At 36.3% G+C, this 22,112-nt stretch overlaps 1 protein-coding gene across 5 annotated transcripts in view; it reads right to left on the bottom strand.

The window, feature by feature from the left end:
- The window catches only part of LOC141937591 (uncharacterized), a 39,988-nt gene that overhangs the window by 8,168 nt on the left and 9,708 nt on the right, over positions 1-22,112 (bottom strand). For 3 of the 5 annotated variants that reach the window (XM_074855503.1, XM_074855502.1, XM_074855504.1), the window contains 5 exons: positions 21,551-21,673; positions 19,440-19,487; positions 16,988-17,076; positions 15,375-15,467; positions 370-8,125 (listed from right to left, as the gene is read on the bottom strand). In XM_074855503.1, the coding sequence (XP_074711604.1) occupies positions 7,937-8,125; positions 15,375-15,467; positions 16,988-17,076; positions 19,440-19,487; positions 21,551-21,673 (542 nt within the window). In that variant the 3' untranslated portion in view covers positions 370-7,936. Of the gene's footprint in view, positions 1-369; positions 8,126-15,374; positions 15,468-16,987; positions 17,077-19,439; positions 19,488-21,550; positions 21,674-22,112 lie in introns of those variants that run through there. The other 2 variants (XR_012627012.1, XM_074855505.1) reach the window with 2 other exon arrangements.

Raw genomic sequence — 22,112 nt, 5'->3', positions numbered from 1 at the left:
TCATTAGAATAAAAACCATATGAAATTACCTTAATTTCAGTTTCAAAAATAGCAATTCAATACTAAAAGGTTAAAATCAATCATGATTGATACATTTGCAAGGCACTTTGCTTTGAAATTCATACTCTAAAGTGTTCATACACTGTTAGTTATGGAAAATCTGTTAGAATCTTATTATTTAGTTGTAAAGATGTGTGTGGATGTCAGACATACTGCAAAGCTGCAATTCTGCACTAGAACAACACTGGAGGAATGTGTGTAGGATGGGGAACCATGAGTTAGAATTCTGGCTTTGCCATTTGCTATTGCCTGGTCTTGACTAAGTCATTTTTCTGTCTCTAGTTTCCTCTATTTAAAATGTACACAATAAAATTTGTATTCACCTTTATTGTATGTTAATATTTTACAAAATTTTGACTCATGAAGTACTACGAGATTGTGAAGTGTTATTGCAGGCTATACAAATGCACATTATATCACTGTTTACAATACCACAACTTCAACCGTTTTGCTTATTTACAGTTCTAAGATGTGGGATAAGTGGAAAAAAAACAGTGGTGTTACTGGGTCAATACATTTGAAGCATGATACATATCCAGTAATACCTAGGGAAGGTATATGAATACAGTGAGGGTTAGGAAACTAAATTTATAGTTTTAGTACAGATGGTACAGCTACCGTTGTCAGAATGAATTTTTCAGGTACCTCCAAAAAAAAATAGATAATGCCATACTGAAAACACTGGTCACAGAATTAAGAAGACATTGTAGAACTCTTACAGTAATACAATGGGGTTCATAGGGTTCATAGTTGAGAATTTAGGTCAGTGCCCTTCTGAACAGAAAACTGCATACAAACATGTTTTATTCCTACCCAAAGTACCCCATGTTCCTGATGCTCCTCCCAGAAGCAATTTTTCCTGGCATAAATTCCTCCTTCCGAATAGAATCGCCAACAGTTGTCATAGAGTAACTGAAGTTGGAAGAGACCTCCAGAAATCATGTAGTCAGCTCTGCTGCTCAAAGCACGGTGAACTTGAACACATTATCACTTGTGATGCACATCATCATTTTTTGTCTAATTCATGGCTAATCTTGAGGTCCATCTGATCATCAGGAACAAATCTTAAAGTTCTCGTTTTCATCTACTGAAAGAACTGCATTTTGTGCTGAATCCAGATTATACTTTGTAAACTCCAGTTTCAAAAACATCCCTGTTAATAACTAGACTCATTTAAATGATAGATAATTGAGAAGAATGAGTACCGTTCAAATATTGAAATGCCTCTAGATACTTTGTCAGATGGTCTTTAAAAGCATAGCTTGTTGTAACCATCTCAATAACATGGTTTTGGAAAAAAAAGTTATAACAAAGGCACCTCAGTGTGACATGGTGAAACATTAATTTCTCAACTCTTGAGTCAAACACATAAAATAGTTTTAAGGCTTATCTTAAGAGTGAAGCTTAATTGTCAGCAAAGTTTGCTTAACTTTGTAAATACAGAACATATTTGTTTATAATGTTAGCAGTCAACATATGGTAGTGGTTAATACTAGTTTTAATACTAATGTATTAGAATGACTAGTAGTCTAGTATTTAGAATGACCTTATTCAAGAGAATTACATAATTACAAAGAAAATATTAATTTCAGACAGAAAATGTGGAGCTGCCAGTAAAGCAAGCAGCAAAGGTCAGAATGTATGGTCTTCCAAAGCTGTACTTTGAATTATATAATCCCTATTTCTAAATAACAGATTTTTATATAGAAGCTCATACTGAAAGTAAAGCAAACTCATAATTAATTACTAAATAACTACTTTCTGTCTTTCTAAGCTATCAAAAAATGAAGGTGAAATCAGAGAGATCCTGCAAATTCTTTAGTAAAGCTGCAGTGAATAATGAAGAGTATATGACTTTACAAATAGTCAAAATGTAAGTATCTCACATGCATGGATAGCTATATTTGATTTTATTTTTTTTTCTTGCATTTCTTCTCATACAGAAAAAAAAAATAATTCAATACACCACTTAGTTAACATGATGTCCACTGAGGAGCTAAATCTTCAAACAACAGGCAATAGATTTAATTTCTGTTGTGTATGAGCACACACCTGTTTTACAAATAAACCCCAGGACACCATTTCAGTTAGTCTATCTTATTTGCAGATCCCTGTACAACTGTAGAATAACCTGGGGCCAGAGGTGAGCATAGGAGTAAAAGAATTTGTTTAAACATACTTTTATGACTTCTTTGAACTGTGATTTGCACTTATTTGGGAAATTATTGGTGCTATGATAAAAGGACTTTGAAACTGACACAGATTTCAAGACATTGTCCTCTGCTCAGCTATGTGAGGGCTACACATTTTTACCTGAGGTTAGTGCAGTTAACTCTCCTATTTAGTTTTCTAGAAGGAGGAAGGAATGCACACAGAATCACGCTATTCTTTCTGTGCTTCATTTTCAAAGTTTTTCTTAATCCCTCTCCATTTTATAGCTTTTAGCTATTTTCTTCTTGTGAATCTTTCTACTCTCCATGCTGTGTCCTTCTGTTCTCATCTGTTCTCTTTCTCTATATTTTTCTCTCCAATTTCAATCCCTTTTCTAGACTTTATCACCCCTTTATTCAGGTACCTCTCACATTCAGTCTCTGTAAAACACCTTAGAATCCCTTTACCAACAAAGTGGCAGCAAAGACATATTAAACATTTTAGTTTTTCTTGTCAGTGTCTGCTAATCACTTCAGTTACTTGCATTGGCAACAGTTAGACTTGAAGCCCGCTATACCAAAAATTTGACTAGAATACTGGAAATCTAATTGCTTTCTCTTTGTAAATATTTTTATGAGAAAGCAGTGCAAATGTCAGTTTTGCTGGTGTAGTGCCTAACAAGATAGTCTTAATGTTACAGAAAATATGTCTGTCAGCCACAACTTCCATGTCTATTAGAGAAAAATCTATTTATTACAGGAATTAATTATTCTGGTAGTAATTTGAGTAACTTGTGGAATTTGAGTAATACTTGTAGCTAAGTGTGTTAGATCTTTTAGTTTGTAACATTATTAGAATACCTAATGTACATTCTGATTTATTTAATAAAATTGTAGTGTATTCTTAACTTTTAATAGCTATGGTGGGGGGTGGAGGGGATCCTCACAGAACTTACCAGATTTCAATACAATGAGATGTGCTTACTGAATTCCTTGAGATCATTCAAATATTGAGAAGACTATAACTGCAAGAAAAATGACACCAGAAACAATCAGGTAAAATGACAGTAGCTTTAAATTCACCTGCTAATCATATTGCAATTACTTTTTATTTTTCAAAATAAATAGTACTTTTTAATTTCCTTGTTCTCCTTGTACAGTTTTCTGCTTTGAAATAGCCCATGTGTTTCAATTTGAGTTTTCTGGAGATCAAGAGGGAATCTCAATTGTTATGACATTTTTTCTGACACTGAATGTATTTTCCCTTGGGCCTAAGTCTGCATGTAGTCATGAAAACATTGTGCTTTGGATGAAATCAATAGGGTTTATTTTGTTTGCTTTTATGTTCTTCTGTATGTTTGTGTAGGTTGTACTGAATAATTTTGTTCTTTGCATTATATATTCTGTAAGTTCTAAGACACTGAAGCTGCCTTTGGATCATAGAATCACAATATAATTTGTTTTGGAAGGAACACCTGGAGGTCATTTTCTCAAACCACCTGCTCAAAGCAGGCTTACCTTCAGCATTAAATGAGGTTGTGTAGTGCATTATCCAGTTGAATTTGAAAAACTCCGAAGATTTATAATAATAAAACCTCTTCCAATTCCTACATATCCTTTTTTTTTTTTTTTTTTTTTTCTTTTTAAAGGCAGTCAAAATTTCTCTTGCTACAACTGTGACTACTGCCTATTGTCTTTCTTCTGGGCACCACTAAGGAGAGTCTGGTTCCATCTTCTCTACAATCCCCCTTCAGATAGGTGGTCACACTTCTCATCTCCTCACATGCTCCATCCTCCTAACCATCCTCATGCCTCTGCTCAGCCTTGTTCCAGTATGTGCTGGAAAGCCCAAAACTGAACACAGTGCTGTAGATATGGCCTTTCAAATGCCAAATAGAGGGGAACGTTTTCTTTCCTTGACCTGCTTTGCTGCCCCCTTCAGTCACTCCAGACACAGGAGATCTAGGCCCTGTATCAGTTGGAAATAAATACTAGGATTCGGAAAAAGAAAGAAATTTTTTGTTTTCAGCTGCTGAGAACCTTTTTGTAGCTTGCTGATGTAATAAAATTGGATACAAGGATACTACTGTTCACCTGAAGTCTATGAGATTTTGGTAGAGAAGTACGGCTTCAATGAACTGTGTGCTGACATCGGAGCTGTACATTAACAGCTGCTGTCTTTCATCCTCAGTACTAGTTAGCCCATGTAATTTGCCAGAAACAATAAAGAGAGAAGATGGTAGAAAATCTGCTCCTCTGCAGCTATTCGTATACACAGGCAACATGAGGAGTCACATTTAAAACACACAAACGTTGGAGGAATTTAGCCTGCCTATGATTTCTTTGGTTAGACAAATAGAAACAAAACCAAGATTACATTAAAAAAATCTCTATTTATACACACCTTCTACATCAAAATTCATGCCACATATATCTAGATGCAGCAACACTCAAGACAGAATACTATTCGGCCTAAATCAGCGGGGAAATACAGGATAGACATATATTATAACATCTGTTGTAATGGCAACATCATCACATCATCCCACCTAAGAAAAAAGGGCCCTTGACTTCAGACAGTGAGTGACTGAAAGGGTGAGAACTTCACACCAGGGAAGAGCCATTTGTCTATTGATGTGTTGTGTTACTAAAGATCCTTAATATAGAAACTGCATGATTTGGATTACTTACAAGTTTTAGTACTCTTGCAATTGGACTAATGCTAGATTGTTATTTTTTGTTTAGACTGTAAAAGCATTCATTAGACTAGCAATTTCTAATTCTAATTTCTGGTTCTTTTGGCTACCCATAATGAAGGTGGTATGTAATACAGCGTATACTAGTCACGTATTTCAGGGCTAGCAAGGCTGGCTGCCAGTCTCTTGCTTTAACATATGACAATTGTTCCTAAACTCACACTTTAATGCAGTCATTCTTTTACCAGTCTTCAGTGTTTTTTACTTTAAATGATTTTTTTTTACCATAAATTACCATTCTCCTCTCCATTATTGAAAGAACTCTGCTTTCCTGAAAAATTAGTACATGATCCTAAGAAGATATGGTACCCTCTTTTACATATATTATTTTGGTTAGCTTTTTGCCAGATTAACTAGCATAAGGATCACATTCTTTATAGTTATTGATGTTCTCACAAGCTTTATTCTAGCAAGTTGCAAATATGGTCAAACCACTAGAAGTTATATATGAAGAATACTTGCATTAAATTGTTCTGCAGCAAACAGAACACGGTATTTTCTTTCTGACACAGCTTTTGAAGAGGAAAAGAATAGAGCAAAATATTTCTTTTAGTATTTTAATAGTTATATCTGCTAAGTAGAAGTTAAAGAATATCAGTACTGTTTTCAAAACAAACTGCGAAATAGTTATTGTATTTCATATTCAACTATTAGACATTATGGTTAAATGTTTTTTGTATTGTAAAGTGTTAGAGGCTATATTTTTCTAAAAGACTCACTGGCTTTCACTTTCTATTTTTAAATAAAATTTCTACATGCTTTCCACCTCACAAAATAAAAACTTCTCTGCCACTCATGAGACACTGAGATTAGTGGGAATTTGAAAATGTGGGTTTGAGTAGTTCATATGAGTACAAAAAGAATCCAGGAAAAAATAGGATCCAGAAATTGTTAGCTTTGTTTTTCTATGTACATTTATAGTTACAAAGATGGCTAAATTTATTGTGTTTCCTGAGAGAAATTGTCAAATGACATTACTGTCTTATATCTCAAATATGAAACTTTACAAAATTACCACTGCTGCTTTCCATAAGGGCTTTTGTCCCTTAAATTGTTTAAAAAAATCTTATTTTTAAGTAGATGGTAAAAGTACAAAATTCTGCATATAACCATAATTTAAGTTTTAACTGTAAAATAGATTAAAATTTCACTGAGGTCAAGGTTACTTTTTTGCTGACATTAGCAATGCTGATTTCATTAGTATGTTTTGTACAAGCTTTATGATGCGTTGTCATCTTCTCATCAACTTACCATCTAGAAAGCATGTTCTGTAATTTAGTAAGGTGATCACTTTACCAATAATAAATGTATGACTATGAAGTGTTAGTGTATCACTTAGTGAAATTATTGTACCTGATATATAATTGAATTTATTTCTTGTGCAACATAATAGATAGCACTAAAATAATTTAATTCTAGTGTAATGTATGCTGATGTCAGTATCCAGCGTTTGGGGTTTTTTCCTTCCCACTGACTTCACTGAACACTTAACAGATCCAGAAGTATTACTAAGCAAGTATTATTTAGGGAATACTCAAAGGCACTCTTTTGTTCAGTCAGCATTGGAAGCCACAGACTGATTTTCACTATTAGAAGAATACCAGCAGCCCAGCAGAGAAACTCCACATTACTGGGGGTGGGAATATCTTTTAAGGTCTCACCTTTGGAGTTTGGAGTTTGGTCTACTATAGATAATTATTTTATTGTAATGTGCATTCGTGTGATTGACTGACGTTAGGATTCCTATTTCAGGTATGCATTATTATATTTACATGGAACAATTCCTGCAAGTGCTGTGTAGCTTGTAGGTTGTTCCACTGCAACTAAGTGACAACTTCTTGGCATAGGTGCATGATTCTTATCATTTATATGCATACATTCATGAATTACTTGCATCAAAGAAAATTGCCTCTGAATCACAGCGGGACTCCATGCACAGCAGTGATCCTGTGTACACTTTTGCTTCATCTCTTGTATTTCAAATGGTTTGTGTCTTGCAGGGTATGGTCTATGGATGCTTAAGTGCCAGCATCTTCCATTTCACACTGAGAGACTTTGCTGCTAAAAGACAGGCACTCTTACTGCTCCTCCACTGTACCCCACATAAGCACTTATTGTTTATTTTATTTAGTCATTTTGAACATTTAATTATTTTATAGATGTTCTGCACTCTGCTTTGCAGCTGAACGCATGATTGCATTTCCCTCTGTGATTCAGAGATGGAAGCCAATATGTCAGCAATTTTCTGCCAGTGTTCACAGGCACATGTTATGTCCCGTCAGTTCAATGTGCTTCCCTCCTACTGCCTGCACGTTGTGAGTCTGATGCTCTGTGTACTTTTCTTTAGAGAGCTGCCATGCTGGATAGATGCTAAAATTGCATAATGGAGTATATGAGCTGACTTGGAGCTACAGGGACAGAGAGATCTTGTGTCTAACCTTCAGACTCTTCCTTTATTCTCAGTTAGACCAGAGACACCTTTTCCACTCCTTTGCTAAAGTCAGTCAGACAGGACATGCACATATGCATCTAATAACATCTAAATGTCTTCTTCTCAAGTTCAGGTGAGCTCATAAGAGACACTTTTTAAAAAGTAAAAAGTTTACCATGTGGAGAACTAACTGTGCTTTGTATTTCACATCCAAGTATGCTTCCTTCTTCTTTCCCTGTCTTTGAAATATCCCCTGCGTATTTTTCCCCTTCCAGAAGAATTCAGCTCCTTAAAACCATAATTGTGCACGTAAGACACAAAGAGATTGATCAGTTAGTATGCTTTTCAAACAGTCTTTGTCTTTTCCTATTGAAAGTACAGAAATAAAGGATGTTACTCATGCAAAATGGTGACTCAAGAAATTACAAAAAAGTAAAAATTAAGCCAAAATGGAAATGAGTTGATCTCAACCTTCCTTCTCTTGTGTTAGCTTATTATAGGAGTTGTATGGACACTTAGGCTGCTGAAAAGTAGACAAGTTACTTTTCCTGTAAATATGACACCCTGAAGTAAAAATTTTTGTCCTCGTTGGATTCTTTGTTTTCCGGCTTGCGAATGTCAAGTGAGTCATCATTCACATACAGGTAGTAACTTGTATCTTCATAGCACTGGAACTGCACTGAATCTCCTTGGTAATGCATGATGAAAAAGTGATTATCTTCACTCAGCTATGAAAACACACAAAGTAAAGAACGTATGTTATATTTTCAAAGCCTCTCTATAGGCTTTCATGTGACAAAAATTCATGTATGTTGCTGGCTTGTTATATTTTGAGTGCTTTTCTCTGGTGACACACATTTACCACTTTTTAGATAAATCTTTGAAAACACCTAATAATTTTCAGAGAAATTCTGTGTAACTATGAATAAAATAATACCTGTCTCCCTCAAAGGTCTGAGTATTTCCAGACCCAAAGCTGCATTCCTTTGCTTCACGAAAAGACCAGCACAGTTTTCCTCTGCAGTATACCTGTTATTGGGATAATATAGGATTTTCATCTGGTTATTTTCTTACCACAGACCTATCCTGTCAACTGCCACTATCAACAAAATATAAACCCACAGTTTTTCTTGTCTCTTTTGGAGTAGAATTAGAATGTTACGGTACAAATTAAACCCTGTTAAATCTGCAAAACCTGATAAACTTAGGATACCAAGGAGCTGCTGAACCTGCCCAAGGCCTCCAGCACCCACTGGCACCCACGACAGATGATGTAACCCACCACATATCCAAAAAGGCAGTGGCTGCTATAGGTGGGCAAAGGCTACAGGGCAGTATATGTAAGCACACCTGCTGAAACGAAAGACCCCATGTGTGATCGTGTACAGCTGCCCAGAAGCCCCCGGAGCGTGAATATGAGCTTCTGCTCCTGAGTGTGTACACTGAGTGAGGGAGTAACTGAGAAGACTGTGAATAGTTATCTGCTGCTAATAGTAAGAGCTTAATTAATAAAAGGTTGAGATTTGTGTTTCCCCCAACTCAAACTCTTGCCAGGGAGCAGGGAATTTATAATATCTTTTGGGGAAGAAAGATGGCAAATGAATGCATCATAATCAAATTACTTCATCTTCCCTTTTGAGTGATCTGTTTAAACACTCTCATCCTACCCACAAGACAGTTCTATAAATCTGACCAGTCTGGTGTATCAGCATTGTGTGCAATGCTTAAAGGAACCTCTAAAAGGAAACTGAATGCTTAGGAAAAAGTGGGAGGATATAAAAGGGTCCCAGCTATGCTAGAGATTAAGGCATTATCAATAACCACCTTTCCATGGAAGGAAGAATGTGTCCCTTCAACCCATATGACAACAGGGAAAGGAAAGAAAATGTCCTGCAGTTATTGCGGAATACAAGAAAGAAACTTGAGGACACCCCTCCTGTATTAGCAAAGTTATAACGGAAAGCAGATAAAACATTCTGCCCTGATCAAGCCAGTGTAGCAGCAGAGTATTTCAGCTTCAATCCAAAAATTCTGCTTTGAAAAATACTATTAAGAAAGTTGAAGACAATTTACCTTTAAGGAAGAAATACCTTCTAGGGACTCAAAAAAGTAATAAGGAAATAGAAATGGAATAAGAGAATCTGGTGACTTCAGGAAAAAAAAAATAAAGAAAACCTACAGAAGCAAGGAGAGGGATTAATGTGTACAATACAGCGATTCACCCTAGAGCAAGGGAGACTCCGATAGGATCTGGTAAATGTGAAGCCAAAAGTAGGTGCTTGCAAAAGCAGATTGAGATGTAAAAAATAAAAATACCTGCTGTATCTGCATGAAATGATGGAAAAATAGATGGAGAGCCATCACAGGAAGATGATCTGGGGAATGATAATGTGTGACTGGAAGAAGTAGGAGGATCTGGGAGTAGAAGTATATCCAAACACTGTTAGGGCTGGGAGTTGCAGCAGGTCATTGAAGAACAAGGTGTTTTGCAAGAATTCATGACACAGATGATTTCCTATTATGGCCTGTTAAGAAGGCTCATGAGAAAACCTGGAGAATACGGTGGACTACTGCCAGATAAAGTTTATCCTGAGAACAGCTCCTATGGCAGTAGTCATGCCTGAGAGATCATTTGCAAGTTTCAAGAAAAAAACACTGGTTTTCAGTTATAGATCTGACTGTTTCTTTGTCATTGCATTAAATGAAAAACCAACTTGCAGGTTAGGTTTCAAAAAAATACACTTTTACTCATGGCCCACAGGTGATCCACAATCCACTTGCAATAGCATATGTCTGCTTATGTTAGAAAAATGCTACAAATGTTTTAAAATAAATAGACTAAAAATGATTTAATGTCAGTTTGAATAAGACACAATGAGCATAATGCCAGGCTAAGCTCAACTGCTGCACTCTAAACCAGGAAGCAGCTAAAAGATAAAAAGGAATGGATATGAAGGCCAGCTGAAATAGAACTAATCATCTGACATTGTCATTACACAAAGCAGTATAGGGCACACTACAATCTATATTTTGCCTCAGATGAAACAAGGAAATGAGCACATGATCAAAAACTACATGAGTCATGCAATGATAATAAATAAGCAAGCTAGTAAAACTGAGCTGTCACCTCAATTACATTAAAGAAGCTATGGACCTTGAAAAGTATTACAAATTAATTATATGGTGCTTTGGATTTGTGACTGAAACAGGGTTGATGACACACCAGTGTTTTGGCTATTGCTGAGCAGTGCATACACAGCATCAAGGCCTTCTCTTTTTCCCGCTCTGCTCCAGTGAGTAGGCTGGGGGTGGGCAAGAGGCTGGGAGGGGACACAGCTGGGACAACTGTCCTGGATTGGCCAAAGGGATACTCTGTGCCATATAATGTCACGGTCAGCCATAAAGGCTGGCGTAGAGGAAGAAGAGGTGGGGTTTTTTTTGCTTCCAAGGTGGTTGTGGCTCAGAGACTGACTAGGCATTGATCTGCTCATAGGAGGAGGGAAGTATTTTTGCATTGCTTGGGGTTTTTTCTGATCTTCACACATTATACTGTCTTTATATTGACTCATGTCTTACTTTTGCTCTTGCTATTCTCTCTCCTGTTCCACTGGTGGAGAGTGGGATTGAGTGAGAGGCTCTGTGGGGGCTTGCCTGCTGGCTAGGGCCAACAGACCTCAGTGCTTATTTTCTCACATGTCCTGACAAATGGTAGGCTGTGCTTCCAGCCCTGGGGCAGTTGGTTCCAGGTGTCTTGGACATCCCTCCACATGCAAGAAAACTGTGGCTTGCACTCTGCTACCAAAGGGATCAAGAAAAATGCCTTGGCAGTATCAGTTGTAGAATACACTCTACCACATTTGATTCCTATTCATATTGGAGCTCTAGGACATCTGATACAGCAGAACTCAATTGTGGCATGACTTTGTTCAGGCCAGAGTAGTCCCCTGTTAATTTACATCCTCCATCAGACTTTCACAGTGGCCATATGAGACTACGGAAGGGTGAGTGAATCTTGCTGATTACTCCTTGGTTCTCCAATAGATGAATCAACTTATGGAGCCAAAAAACCCCTCAAGCTCCACGCTGGGTGCCAGCAAGGACTGTGATGGGTTGACCTCAGCCAGCAACCAAGCACAGTAAACATGGCATTGTCATTACTGACAAGGTCAAAAGTTCTGAACCAAGGTAATTCTGTGGACCTCACTTGCCAGATTTTGCCTGTTTGGAGCTTCATTTTCTTTATTTTGGCCTATTTAATTGGAGTAAAGGCTAAGTCCCACAATAAGATCTTTCATGACTGCATAGCTAACCTCTGACTTTATCTGTCTGTCTTCACACAGAATCACACAGAATCATACAGGTTGGAAAAGACCCTTGGGATCATCAAGTCCAACCATGAAGCTTGTTTAGCCTCATCTAACTACACAGCAAAGTAGAGAGGACCCTAGATTAAAAACTGTTACAGCTCTTAATGGAGCTTGGAGAGTTGCAGCTCTTCAGATCTCAGTCCACCCTGGCTGCGGAATTCCAGTCAAAGTTTTTGGAAAATGCTGTTCAGCTTTAATAACCTAATAATCCTGCATTATCTGCCAAGAGACAACAATTTGAAGAGGAGCAGCCAGATCTAGTGATGGAATTGTTGACTTCAGTAATCTTTTAAGCAAATGTGTTAAGTCAAGAAGGAACTTAGGAGGGGTATCAGCTGAAAAAGTAAAGAGAAAGGAAGGTTTGAAACGGAGGGAAAACTGAGTGCTACTAGTACTTAATAAGAGCTGAGAGGGTTAAGTATACATATGCAAAGATCTGTGGGTGGTAATGTATCATGAATAGTAAAATATTATGCTTGAACCAGAACAGAAATAACACTGAAGGGAGATACTACAGATATGTACTGAAGGAGATATGTACTTCTCTGATAACCCACATATAATCACTAAACCATGCACTTCTGCAAGTGTAGAAAAGAAATAACATAAATTTATATATAATTAATGAAAATGCTAAAATGAAAAGATTAAAATCTGTGTATATATGTAAGAACACAGAATGTGAACAACTCTCCTTGGTAACTCTTGCCTTTACTATTTGTTCCCTCTGTACTCCCTCCTCCTATGATCTGTTTAGCTGCCTGTGTTCCAAGGATACAGGCCCAGCTCTCATACTACATGATGGCATAATTTTGGTCCAGACTTCTAAGGAAACTGCTAATTTATGAGACAGCCTGCAAGAAGATAAGAAGGGCATGAAACAGTAGCAGTCTAGTTGAGAACTCAGGGTCAAATCAAGCCATTAATGTCAACAGTGAATGCCAAATAAAACTCATTTCAACATCATAACCATATGCTGTTTTTTCCAGAAATGACTGGGATTAACACTTTCCTGTGCGTAGGCTACATCAAGTGACAAAGTTTGTAAATGTAATCCTACTTACGCTAAAAGACACTGTATTGACTAGTGAGAGAATTATATATAAGGGGTGGGAAACATCCCATCGTTGTCAACATGTTGTGGGGAGATAGTTGGAAAAACCTTTTCTGTGGCAGAGCCAAAGGGAAATACTGTTCTGTATCTCTTTATTCATCCTGTTGTGTGGTTAACTGCATTTGCTTGTATGATATTATTAATTATGATAAGTATGCTCTGTTACAGAGTTAAAATAATTACAGTTATAAGTAAATGTAAGCCTGCTCCTGGGTGAACTGTTGGGGTTGGCCTCTCAGCTGCTGCTCCAGCTGGGCGGCCGTGTGTGTGTGCACTGCGTGAGGAAGTAACTGCATGTACGATGCAGTTTTCCACTCTTACCAGCACAGTGTTGCAATACATATTAGTTGTGATCTGTGTTACCTTCCTCACTTAGTCCCCTGCCAGAAGAAGATGTTATTATACTCTATTACTTGCTGTTGCAAGCTGTTATTATTTTAGTGTGATAATAACAGCCTAATTAATAAAAGATATTTTAATAAACATTGATTGTGAACTGTGTCTCCGTAAGCCTTGGTTACAGAAATGGAAATTTACAACACACTGTGCAACTCTTCCTGCTGGTGTAACAGCAGGCTCCACAGATTCTCATGTTTCTGGTAATTCTACTGGCAGTCTTCCAATAAAAAAAGGAAAATGCCTGTCTTTAAGACTTACTGTCAGAAGCTAGCAGACTAAATATCACATTGCAGCACCACATAGCTTTGTCATTGACCATGAGAAGTATTTCTCTGTCTCAGTCACTTTTTCATCCTAAGGACAGTGGAGGCTTTATTCATCACACCAGAAATTATCTCCTGATCAGTGCACTCATTCTAGAAGATTTATTAAGAATTTCATGATTCAGACTTGACTATGATTTTGCCTCTTGGCCTGAGTGGATGTAGTTCAAGTGCAGGCTGCTGATTTCTCACACAAAGAAGTAACTTTTTTTTTCTACTAATTGAAGGTATCAGCAAGAAACTATGATGAGGAGTTCACTATCTCTCTGTTAGGTAATGAATGGGTTCTCAGAATGAATTTTTCATTTTAATTATCTGTTTAGAAACCCAGAGTCCTTAATAGGTCTCTCCAGGCAACTGTTACAGCCCTTCTTTCCAGTCCCCCAAAACTTGCAGCCATCAAGACACTAATTCTTTCCCTATGCACAGCTCCACAGAAAAAGGCATATCTTTTTCTATAAAAAAGCGTATGAAATAAATTTTAGAAGAATGCAATATGACTGTGATAGTTTACATCATACAAGGAGGGGATAAGAAGTTGCCATATAAATTTCCTAAGTTTCATAGCTTTCTCCTTCTATATAGAGCCAAGGAATATTTGCAGCAAGTAAGTACCTCAGCAGGAATGTAAACTGAAGGAACCACTTGGATTTTCCAGGCCTGGTATGCAGGTTTGTTCATTAATTATTAAAAAAAAAAATGAATAGTACTGTAGCTCATACCTTTGAAAGACCATTTCAGAATGACTTCAAACAAGAAACTCCTTGTAATTTCAAATTACCAGAATTCATTTCTGATTTAAGAGAAATGTTAGCAAAGTCAGAAATATTAGGCTGGGAAGTTCAGGTTTTCAGTGTTTCACATTTGTTGTTATGAAGTTCTGAATGCTATCTGATCACAGATAGCTTCAATTTTGCTCACTGAAATTGGAAAGATTGTCTTTTCAGTCCCTCTGAACAGTAAATCCACTTGACTACAACCCTAACAAAAATTATTATTAGCTACATTTCCTTAGTTTTTCTTTTTCTCTAGGTTAGAATGTCTGTCTAAGATATCTTGTAGAACAACTAAAGTAGTTTTCTTCCTGTGTTCACAAGGTTTTATCATTTCTGTATAGAGAAGAGCCAACAAAGTCAAACTGTGGTCACAAAAACATGTTAAGAAAGCAACTGGCTACCTTTATTTCTATACACAATGCATTACTCCTGATTTGTAATCATCTGCTGATACAGAATTCAGTCTGAAAGTACTTCAGGGACTGCTTACTTCTAATTTGTTATTTAAATTAAATTATATATAATTTATGGTTTTATTACTTCCCAGAAGTTTTTGACTGATGGATTCACTATTTCTTAAAAACTTAAATCACTCTTGTAGTCTGACCCTTCTAGATCTGCTAATACACTCATCCAGATTTACTAGATTGTGCCTAAGAATTTGTACAAAGTGAAAACTACTTTGTATCTCCCTGCATTTTATATACCATAGTATTACAGGAAACATCTCCATCTTTCGTGTTTTAATTGAAAGTCAGATATTTTGCCTGCAGATTGAAGGATGCACTCACACATACAAGTCAAGTCAACAGTATGGGAAAGTTCTTATTTTCCCTTTTCTGAGGAAAACAGTAAAAATCAGCTGAAGTAGGAAAGTAAACAATTAGTCACTTAATGAAAAAGAGCAGGGTGCATTTAGCTGCACTTCTTTTACACCTATGTTTGCATACACACTCTCTCACACACATGTTTTTATTTGTTTGATCATAATTATATACCTGTTTGAAGTCGGGATCTTCATGGTTGCATGTTTTCAAGTTGCATCTTTCCACTGAAGGATAATCTGGTTCTGAACAGGATGCTTTTAAGACCTGTGTTTACAACCGCCCAGATTGGTAATTTTGTCTTCATATTTTGCTCTTTTAATCCACTAAATGTAGTATTAATTCTAAAGAAAACTCTCTTTTTTAATAAAGTGCATTAATGATTACATTCAAATTATCCAGGATTAATAAATCGATAAATTCTCAAAACACTTCCATGAATAGATTCCTCTTTTACCATTTGCAATGCAAAATGAATTGGGCTGAAAGAAAATACTGAAGACAGTCCTTCAAACTGTTTAATGCCTGGATTCTATTTTGCAGTGCAGCCAAGATTGACCATGTTGTAACAGAATACCAAAACTTTATCACAGATAAGAAGCCTTGTCATCTTGTGTATCAGAATTCCTGTTGAGACTAAGAAAATTATTTGTATTCTGCTGGATAAATAAAGGTCCATGATCTTTCCAAGGTTTTTACATATTTGGGAGACATTAAATATGTTTCCTCTCATTTTCAGATAAGAACTGCTTTTAATCATGTCAAGAAACATAATCTGGTATAACTTGGTGCTTCAAAACAGGGAATTGTAAGTCAAATCAATAAGGGCTGACCACTCAGTTGTTTCTCTGATTTGGTGGAACACTTTTCAAACAATTAATTTATGAAAAGGTAATCTCTGAACCAGAAAAATCCTTTTAAAATAGTTGCTCTTTAAAGGACAGAAGGGAAAATCCCAGTGGGATAATAGGCTATAAAAATAATTAATGTATCTTGCAACATACATTTCCCCAGATAATTTCAGGAAATGGATTTTATGGAAAGTCATCTGTGAATTAAAAACAAATGAAAAACATCAAAGACTTAATCTGACAAAGCATTTGGCAATTTACACCATCATGCATGGCCAGCATTGGATGAAGGGTCATTCTTTATCTCAATATAATCTATGTAAACAGAGCTTCTTAGACCTTTGCCCTGTTTTAGAGGGTAAGTTCCAACATAACATTCTTCCTCAGACAGATTTTAGTAAAGGTTATAACCCTCCAGCAGGGAAAACTATCCTTGCCTGCTCTTCCTACCATAAACAAACCTTCACAAGACTGGAGAAAATGAGAATGCTCTGACAACAGATGGTAAATGTTTAAAACAGGATACTGTGTTCAGCAGTATTTTCTTTTCACCACATTCCTTGCCCTGTCATTCACGTTGATTAGGAGAAAATAATTCCACTCTTAAACTCATCTCTTCCCAAGGCAGCATTCCTGCTTCTTCCTCCCCTTTTATTTCCTGCATGTTTTCTGGTTAAAAGACCCCTCTCCCTCCACAGAGACTGGAACCCAACATTCCCGACTGTCTTCTAGTGACAGTAGTCAACTACCTAACCCAATGATTTTTGCAATAACCTACTTTAAATATTTCCCCAGACAGAATAGAGGGAGGTAGTCAGAAGTCATGAAATGTGGAAGGTGGTAAGTAAAGGAAACTGAATTTGAAAAGGTCTGTTGGGGAAATTGTCCTATAGTAAGAAAGAGCACCCACAATTTACAGAGGAAATAACTTCTTACCTTCAGAGACAGCTGTTTCTTACCCTTGCACAATAGGACAAATTCATTAAGCTTTGATCTCTGTGTGAGGATCACCAAATTCTTAGAATCTGTTTTACACAGAGGAGAATATTGTACTGAAATGTGTATGACTTTATAAAATGAAGCATAGATTAAAATATTTTGTAAAGAGACAACATTGATATTCACTTTACATCAACAGACATAGCAATAGAAGCAAATATAAGCACTCTTGATACCGTTCTCTTCTGTAAAGTATTTAAAGTCTACAGCTTTATGATGCTTTAAGTTTTCCAGTTACATAAATTTTTTCTATCTATTTATAATTAATGTATGGAATATCAGTTATACATTAATATATATAATATGAACCACAAAGGCATATATAATAGTACTTAATGCATACATGCAATATACGTGTTTATGTAATATACCTGTGTATACATCACTATGGAAAATGTACAATTTTTTTCCCTTTTATTTTCTGCATGCTTTCTAGGTCAAAATCTTTCCACTATCATAATTTTGGGTGCATTGGATTTACTCCCTTTTGAGATAATACTGTTTTTTCAGCTGCAGGAAATAACAACATATCAATAATACAGGATACTCATCAGACTGATAAACTGGCAATATTCATTACCTTTTGGTGCTTCAAGGCCTCAGCAAAAAGTAAATAAATTAAGGTACCCCTTGTGAACTGATACAGCATACAAGAGCATTACTTAGCAAAACCTGTGACATTAATAACTATACGGTGATGCTATAACTCTCTGACTGCCTTGCAGATTTACTTCAAATAATACCACTTGTGCTTTTAAAAGTCTCTCAGGTGTACTGTTTAAGACAAAAACATAAAAGAAAGTAGCAGTTGATCTATATGTTCGTCACTGCAGCAACTGAATACAAATTTTACAGAGGTTAGCATTATGCTATATAATTATCCATTAACAGTTGCAGTCAAGGAGATTTTTTTTTTCATATTAGCAAAGGTATTTTTTAGCCTTTGAAAGATATTCAGAATCAGCAGATCATATTCATCCCACCTGACTGATTTTGGGTGCTCTAATCCTGGCCCTGATTTTAGTTGCTCTAACTTACCATAACTGTAATGCTTTTGTGGAAGCCACCTGAAGGAATTTTGTCTGAGTCAGCTATAGCATGAAAATAGCATAAAAATCCTTGTTAAAAATTGAGACACACTCCACCCTAGTGTATTTTACTCAGTTTACATATGTATTCAGATAAACATAGTAGAATGTAGAAGGTCTAAAATTCTGCCATTTTTATTATATTTTGTGACATCACCTTAGATTGCTTCAGTCACAATTGTCCAACTTCAGCTGCAGCATGTAAGAGGCACATCAGCAGGCAAGAGAGATTTCATATCCAAGTCAAGAGTGTCTTGACTTACAGGTAAGAGTGGCACCAAAAGAGGGATGCAGGAGTCCAGCCAGTCAACCAGGGACATATGTCAATACGAGTTACATCCTAATTATCCTTGGCTTTCTCCATCTGTAGAGTTTATTGCGACTTGCTTATACATTGTTTAGCCTGAGTAAATCCAAGGAGTCTAACTTTCCCTATCACCTCTGAAAAACAAAAGTGGTCTATCAGGCAGATAGCAAATGGCAAGGAAACTAAGGAACCTTTCCATGATTTCCTATGTGATGCTTCCACTCTCTGATGGCCTCTCTGGTTACTAAAACCTTACCAGAGACTAAGGGGCAATTTTAAAAATTCATGCAAAGGAAATTAACTAAATACAAGAAACCACTTCTTGCTTGAGGTGTCCCTGAAATGCAAAGTGTTGGGATTTACGAGGGTACCAATATTTTATATTGTTACCTAGAAATCCTCATTTGGCCATTGTTCAAAGTGCAATCCTGGTTTGCTCTCATCTATTACAGCAGCCCCTTATGGTTGAAATTGGAATACATTTCACTTCTACTGGAATACCTGGAACTAATATACTTTTGATTTTTCCCAATCATTTCTTATGCTTACAATATGAAAGTTCCAAAAATGTGTCTCTTCTTTCTTCATATTCATTTATTTTTGTTTTCCCTCTCCTGTTACAACAGGTCTTTGCCAGCTAAGACCTATGCCAGCAACAGAGCACACACACTTTCCTCTAAAAAAATCCGATTTTCTAGCTTGTATACATTCTATTTCTTCATATACATTTGTCTTCAATCCAAGCTACTACTCATAACTTGCTAAGGCAAATTTTCCAACTTCAAAGATATCTTCTTATGGAACACAGAAAGGCTCTTTCATTTTTAGAATTGTCCAGCAATCTGACATAAATGAAAATCTGATATATTACGTTACTTCTAATGTCAAGTCTATGTATAAAACATTACTACCTTCTTTTCCTACTCTCAAACACCTCTTCAAAACCAGACCCTACCGAAGAGAATGGTACCTTTTATTCCCACAGGAGTCTTACCAGTAACTGCTGGTTCATTCTTTGTGAACACGCTTAACCACGCAATATCTAAAATAGAAGATATTAAACAAATATGTGGAATTAGATAGTACATTCTTCACATTTAAAAACATCACAAACAATTTAAAGAATTGTTTTAAAACGTAGTCTGAGAAAGAGTGTAGCAGCAATAGGCATCATACTTCATTTCCTGCAGGTCTCTGAATTAATATAACCTCAGAAGTCTACAGTTAGTCTTGTGAAGGTACCCTGAAGTCTGAACTCTAATAAATGTATTGATCAATTAATTATCTTTTGCAAAAGAGAATGCACCTGAGAAAATAGAGGTCAGTAATGAGATGTAAGGACTAAAATGCTATCAAAGAGAAGCCTGACAGTCTTTGGCAGCACATGTGAGGACCCTAATATGAAATGTACAAGATTGGAAAGTAACAGGCAACAATAGCAGCACGTTTCTGGCTTTTCTAACATCAGCCTGAATCATGTAGCCAGCCATCTGGGGAAGGCATCACCCACTTCAGGTCAAAGTCACAAACATCCACGTTACACCAGGTTTCTAATATGATGTTGTCTTAACTGTATCACCATGAATATATGTTTGTGGTGCTTGTGTTTATATATACAAGAATATCACATAGCATTTCCTTTTTTTTTTTTTTTTTCTTTTTCTTCTAGGAACGTCCGTATCTTATACAACAAGATTGTCACATTATGAATCTATCACAAAATGCTTCCATTGTATACCTATACAGATTTTGGTTCTGTTCATAAATTATGAATACTAATTTTATGAGTTACTTCAAAATTCTATGACATTGTCAAATAAAAGATTCTTCAAAAGATATAAAGCACACTTAAATATCTTATCAGTGCAGCTGTCATTATTCACAGTTTAACATAATAAAAATAACATTAATTTAGTTTATAAATATATCAAACAAGACTTTCTATGTCTTTATCTGAAGCATATATAATGGACTTCTCATCCTGTAAAAGCTGGGGTTTTGTAAGAAATAAAGTTTCAGTAGGTTGATAGCTATCTTACAGATTTTAACTTTTTCCTGTATTTCAGTTAGAAATATGTTTTAATTTTCCCCCCTACTTTCACATCTCTGGAAAATGTATAATTCTAGAATAATTGCATTTGTTGTTATTTGCTTCTTCTCTACCAAAAGAATATCTTCTAACAACCACTTTTGTGATGTTAGCTGTGATATAATTTTTGGTATCAATTAGAGAAGCCCCATTTGAGATGCAAGAAGAGTTCCATGAAAAATAAAATAATCCTGAAAATTCCAAAAACTTCTTTATTTTTCTCCATTTTGCCCTTGCCTCTGAGGATTATCTTTGCTTTCGCTCTCTTAATAGTTAAGCATCTGAACTTCCCATTAACTCAAATGGGAGTCAACAAAATAACTTATCATTTAAGTATATTATGTACTTACTGTAAACTGGAATAAAAGTTTTCTTATATCACTATCAATATTCATAAAGATGCAAAATAACATTACATCTACAGAAAACACAGAACCATAGAATCATTTAGGTTGGAAAAGACACTTAAGATCATTGAGTCCTACCGTTAACTTAGCACTGCCAAGTCCAACACTAAACCACGTCCCTAAGCACCACATCTACATGTCTTTTACATACCGCCAGGGCTGGTGACTCAACCCCTTCCCTGGGCAGCCTGTTCCAATGCTTGACAACCCTTTCAGTGAAGAAAATTTTCCTAATATTCAATCTAAGCTTCCACTGGTGCAAGATGAGGCCATTTCCTCTTGTCCTATCACTTGTTACTTGCGAGAAGAGACCAACACCCACCTTGCTACAACCTCCTTTCAGGTAGTTGTAGAGAGTGATAAGGTCTCCCCTCGGCCTCCTTTTCTCCAGACTAAACAATCCCAGTACGCTCAGCCACTCCTTAAAGGACTTATGCTCTAGACCCTTCATCAACTTCATTGCCCTTCTCTGGACATGCTCCAGCACCTCAATGTCTGCCTTGCAGTGAGGGGCCCAAAACTGAACACAGTACACATAACAGTACATTAAAAGAAGTCCGGTAGTACTCCACATATGGTTAGTGAGTTTTGGCAGAAAAAGCACACTACCTTCATGGGATTGGGAATCCTTGGTTGATATTTCATGATGACCATCTTCATCTATGTCAAAATGCACTGTTTTTGAATCTTCAGTCAGTATATAGCATTTCAGTGTTTCTCGCAGACTGAACACTAATCAAAAATAAGTTACAATTAATTTTACTAGCAACAGAAAAATTGTAAAATTCCATAATAAAAAGACCAACTGTATTTTATAGCAATTTTTGTTTGACAATCTATGAATATTTGACCTATGAACAGTATAGCCCATATGTAATAGAAATTATACAGTGGGCTTCAGCAGCTGTTTTCGGGGCTTGATGGTGGTGTGAAGAAGGAAAGCAAAGATTTCTTTGCTTGGCAGATTATCTCAGTGAGAAGAAGAGACGTATGCTGAACTTTTTGGACAGTTAACATGTGCCAAAACTTGAGCTTGAAAAAATGTCTTCCAACCCAACAGCCTGAGGGATAGTGTAAGAAGGGGGATTGTGGACAACCTGAAGATAGCTGTGTTGAATGAGACTAATGGGGACAGAAGGAATTTGAACATGAGAGAGAGGGCCTAATTAGC

The sequence above is a fragment of the Strix uralensis genome, chromosome Z, assembly GCF_047716275.1.
Source record: "Strix uralensis isolate ZFMK-TIS-50842 chromosome Z, bStrUra1, whole genome shotgun sequence".
Lineage (NCBI taxonomy): Eukaryota > Metazoa > Chordata > Aves > Strigiformes > Strigidae > Strix > Strix uralensis.
This window is presented reverse-complemented; position numbering and strand designations above follow the sequence as displayed.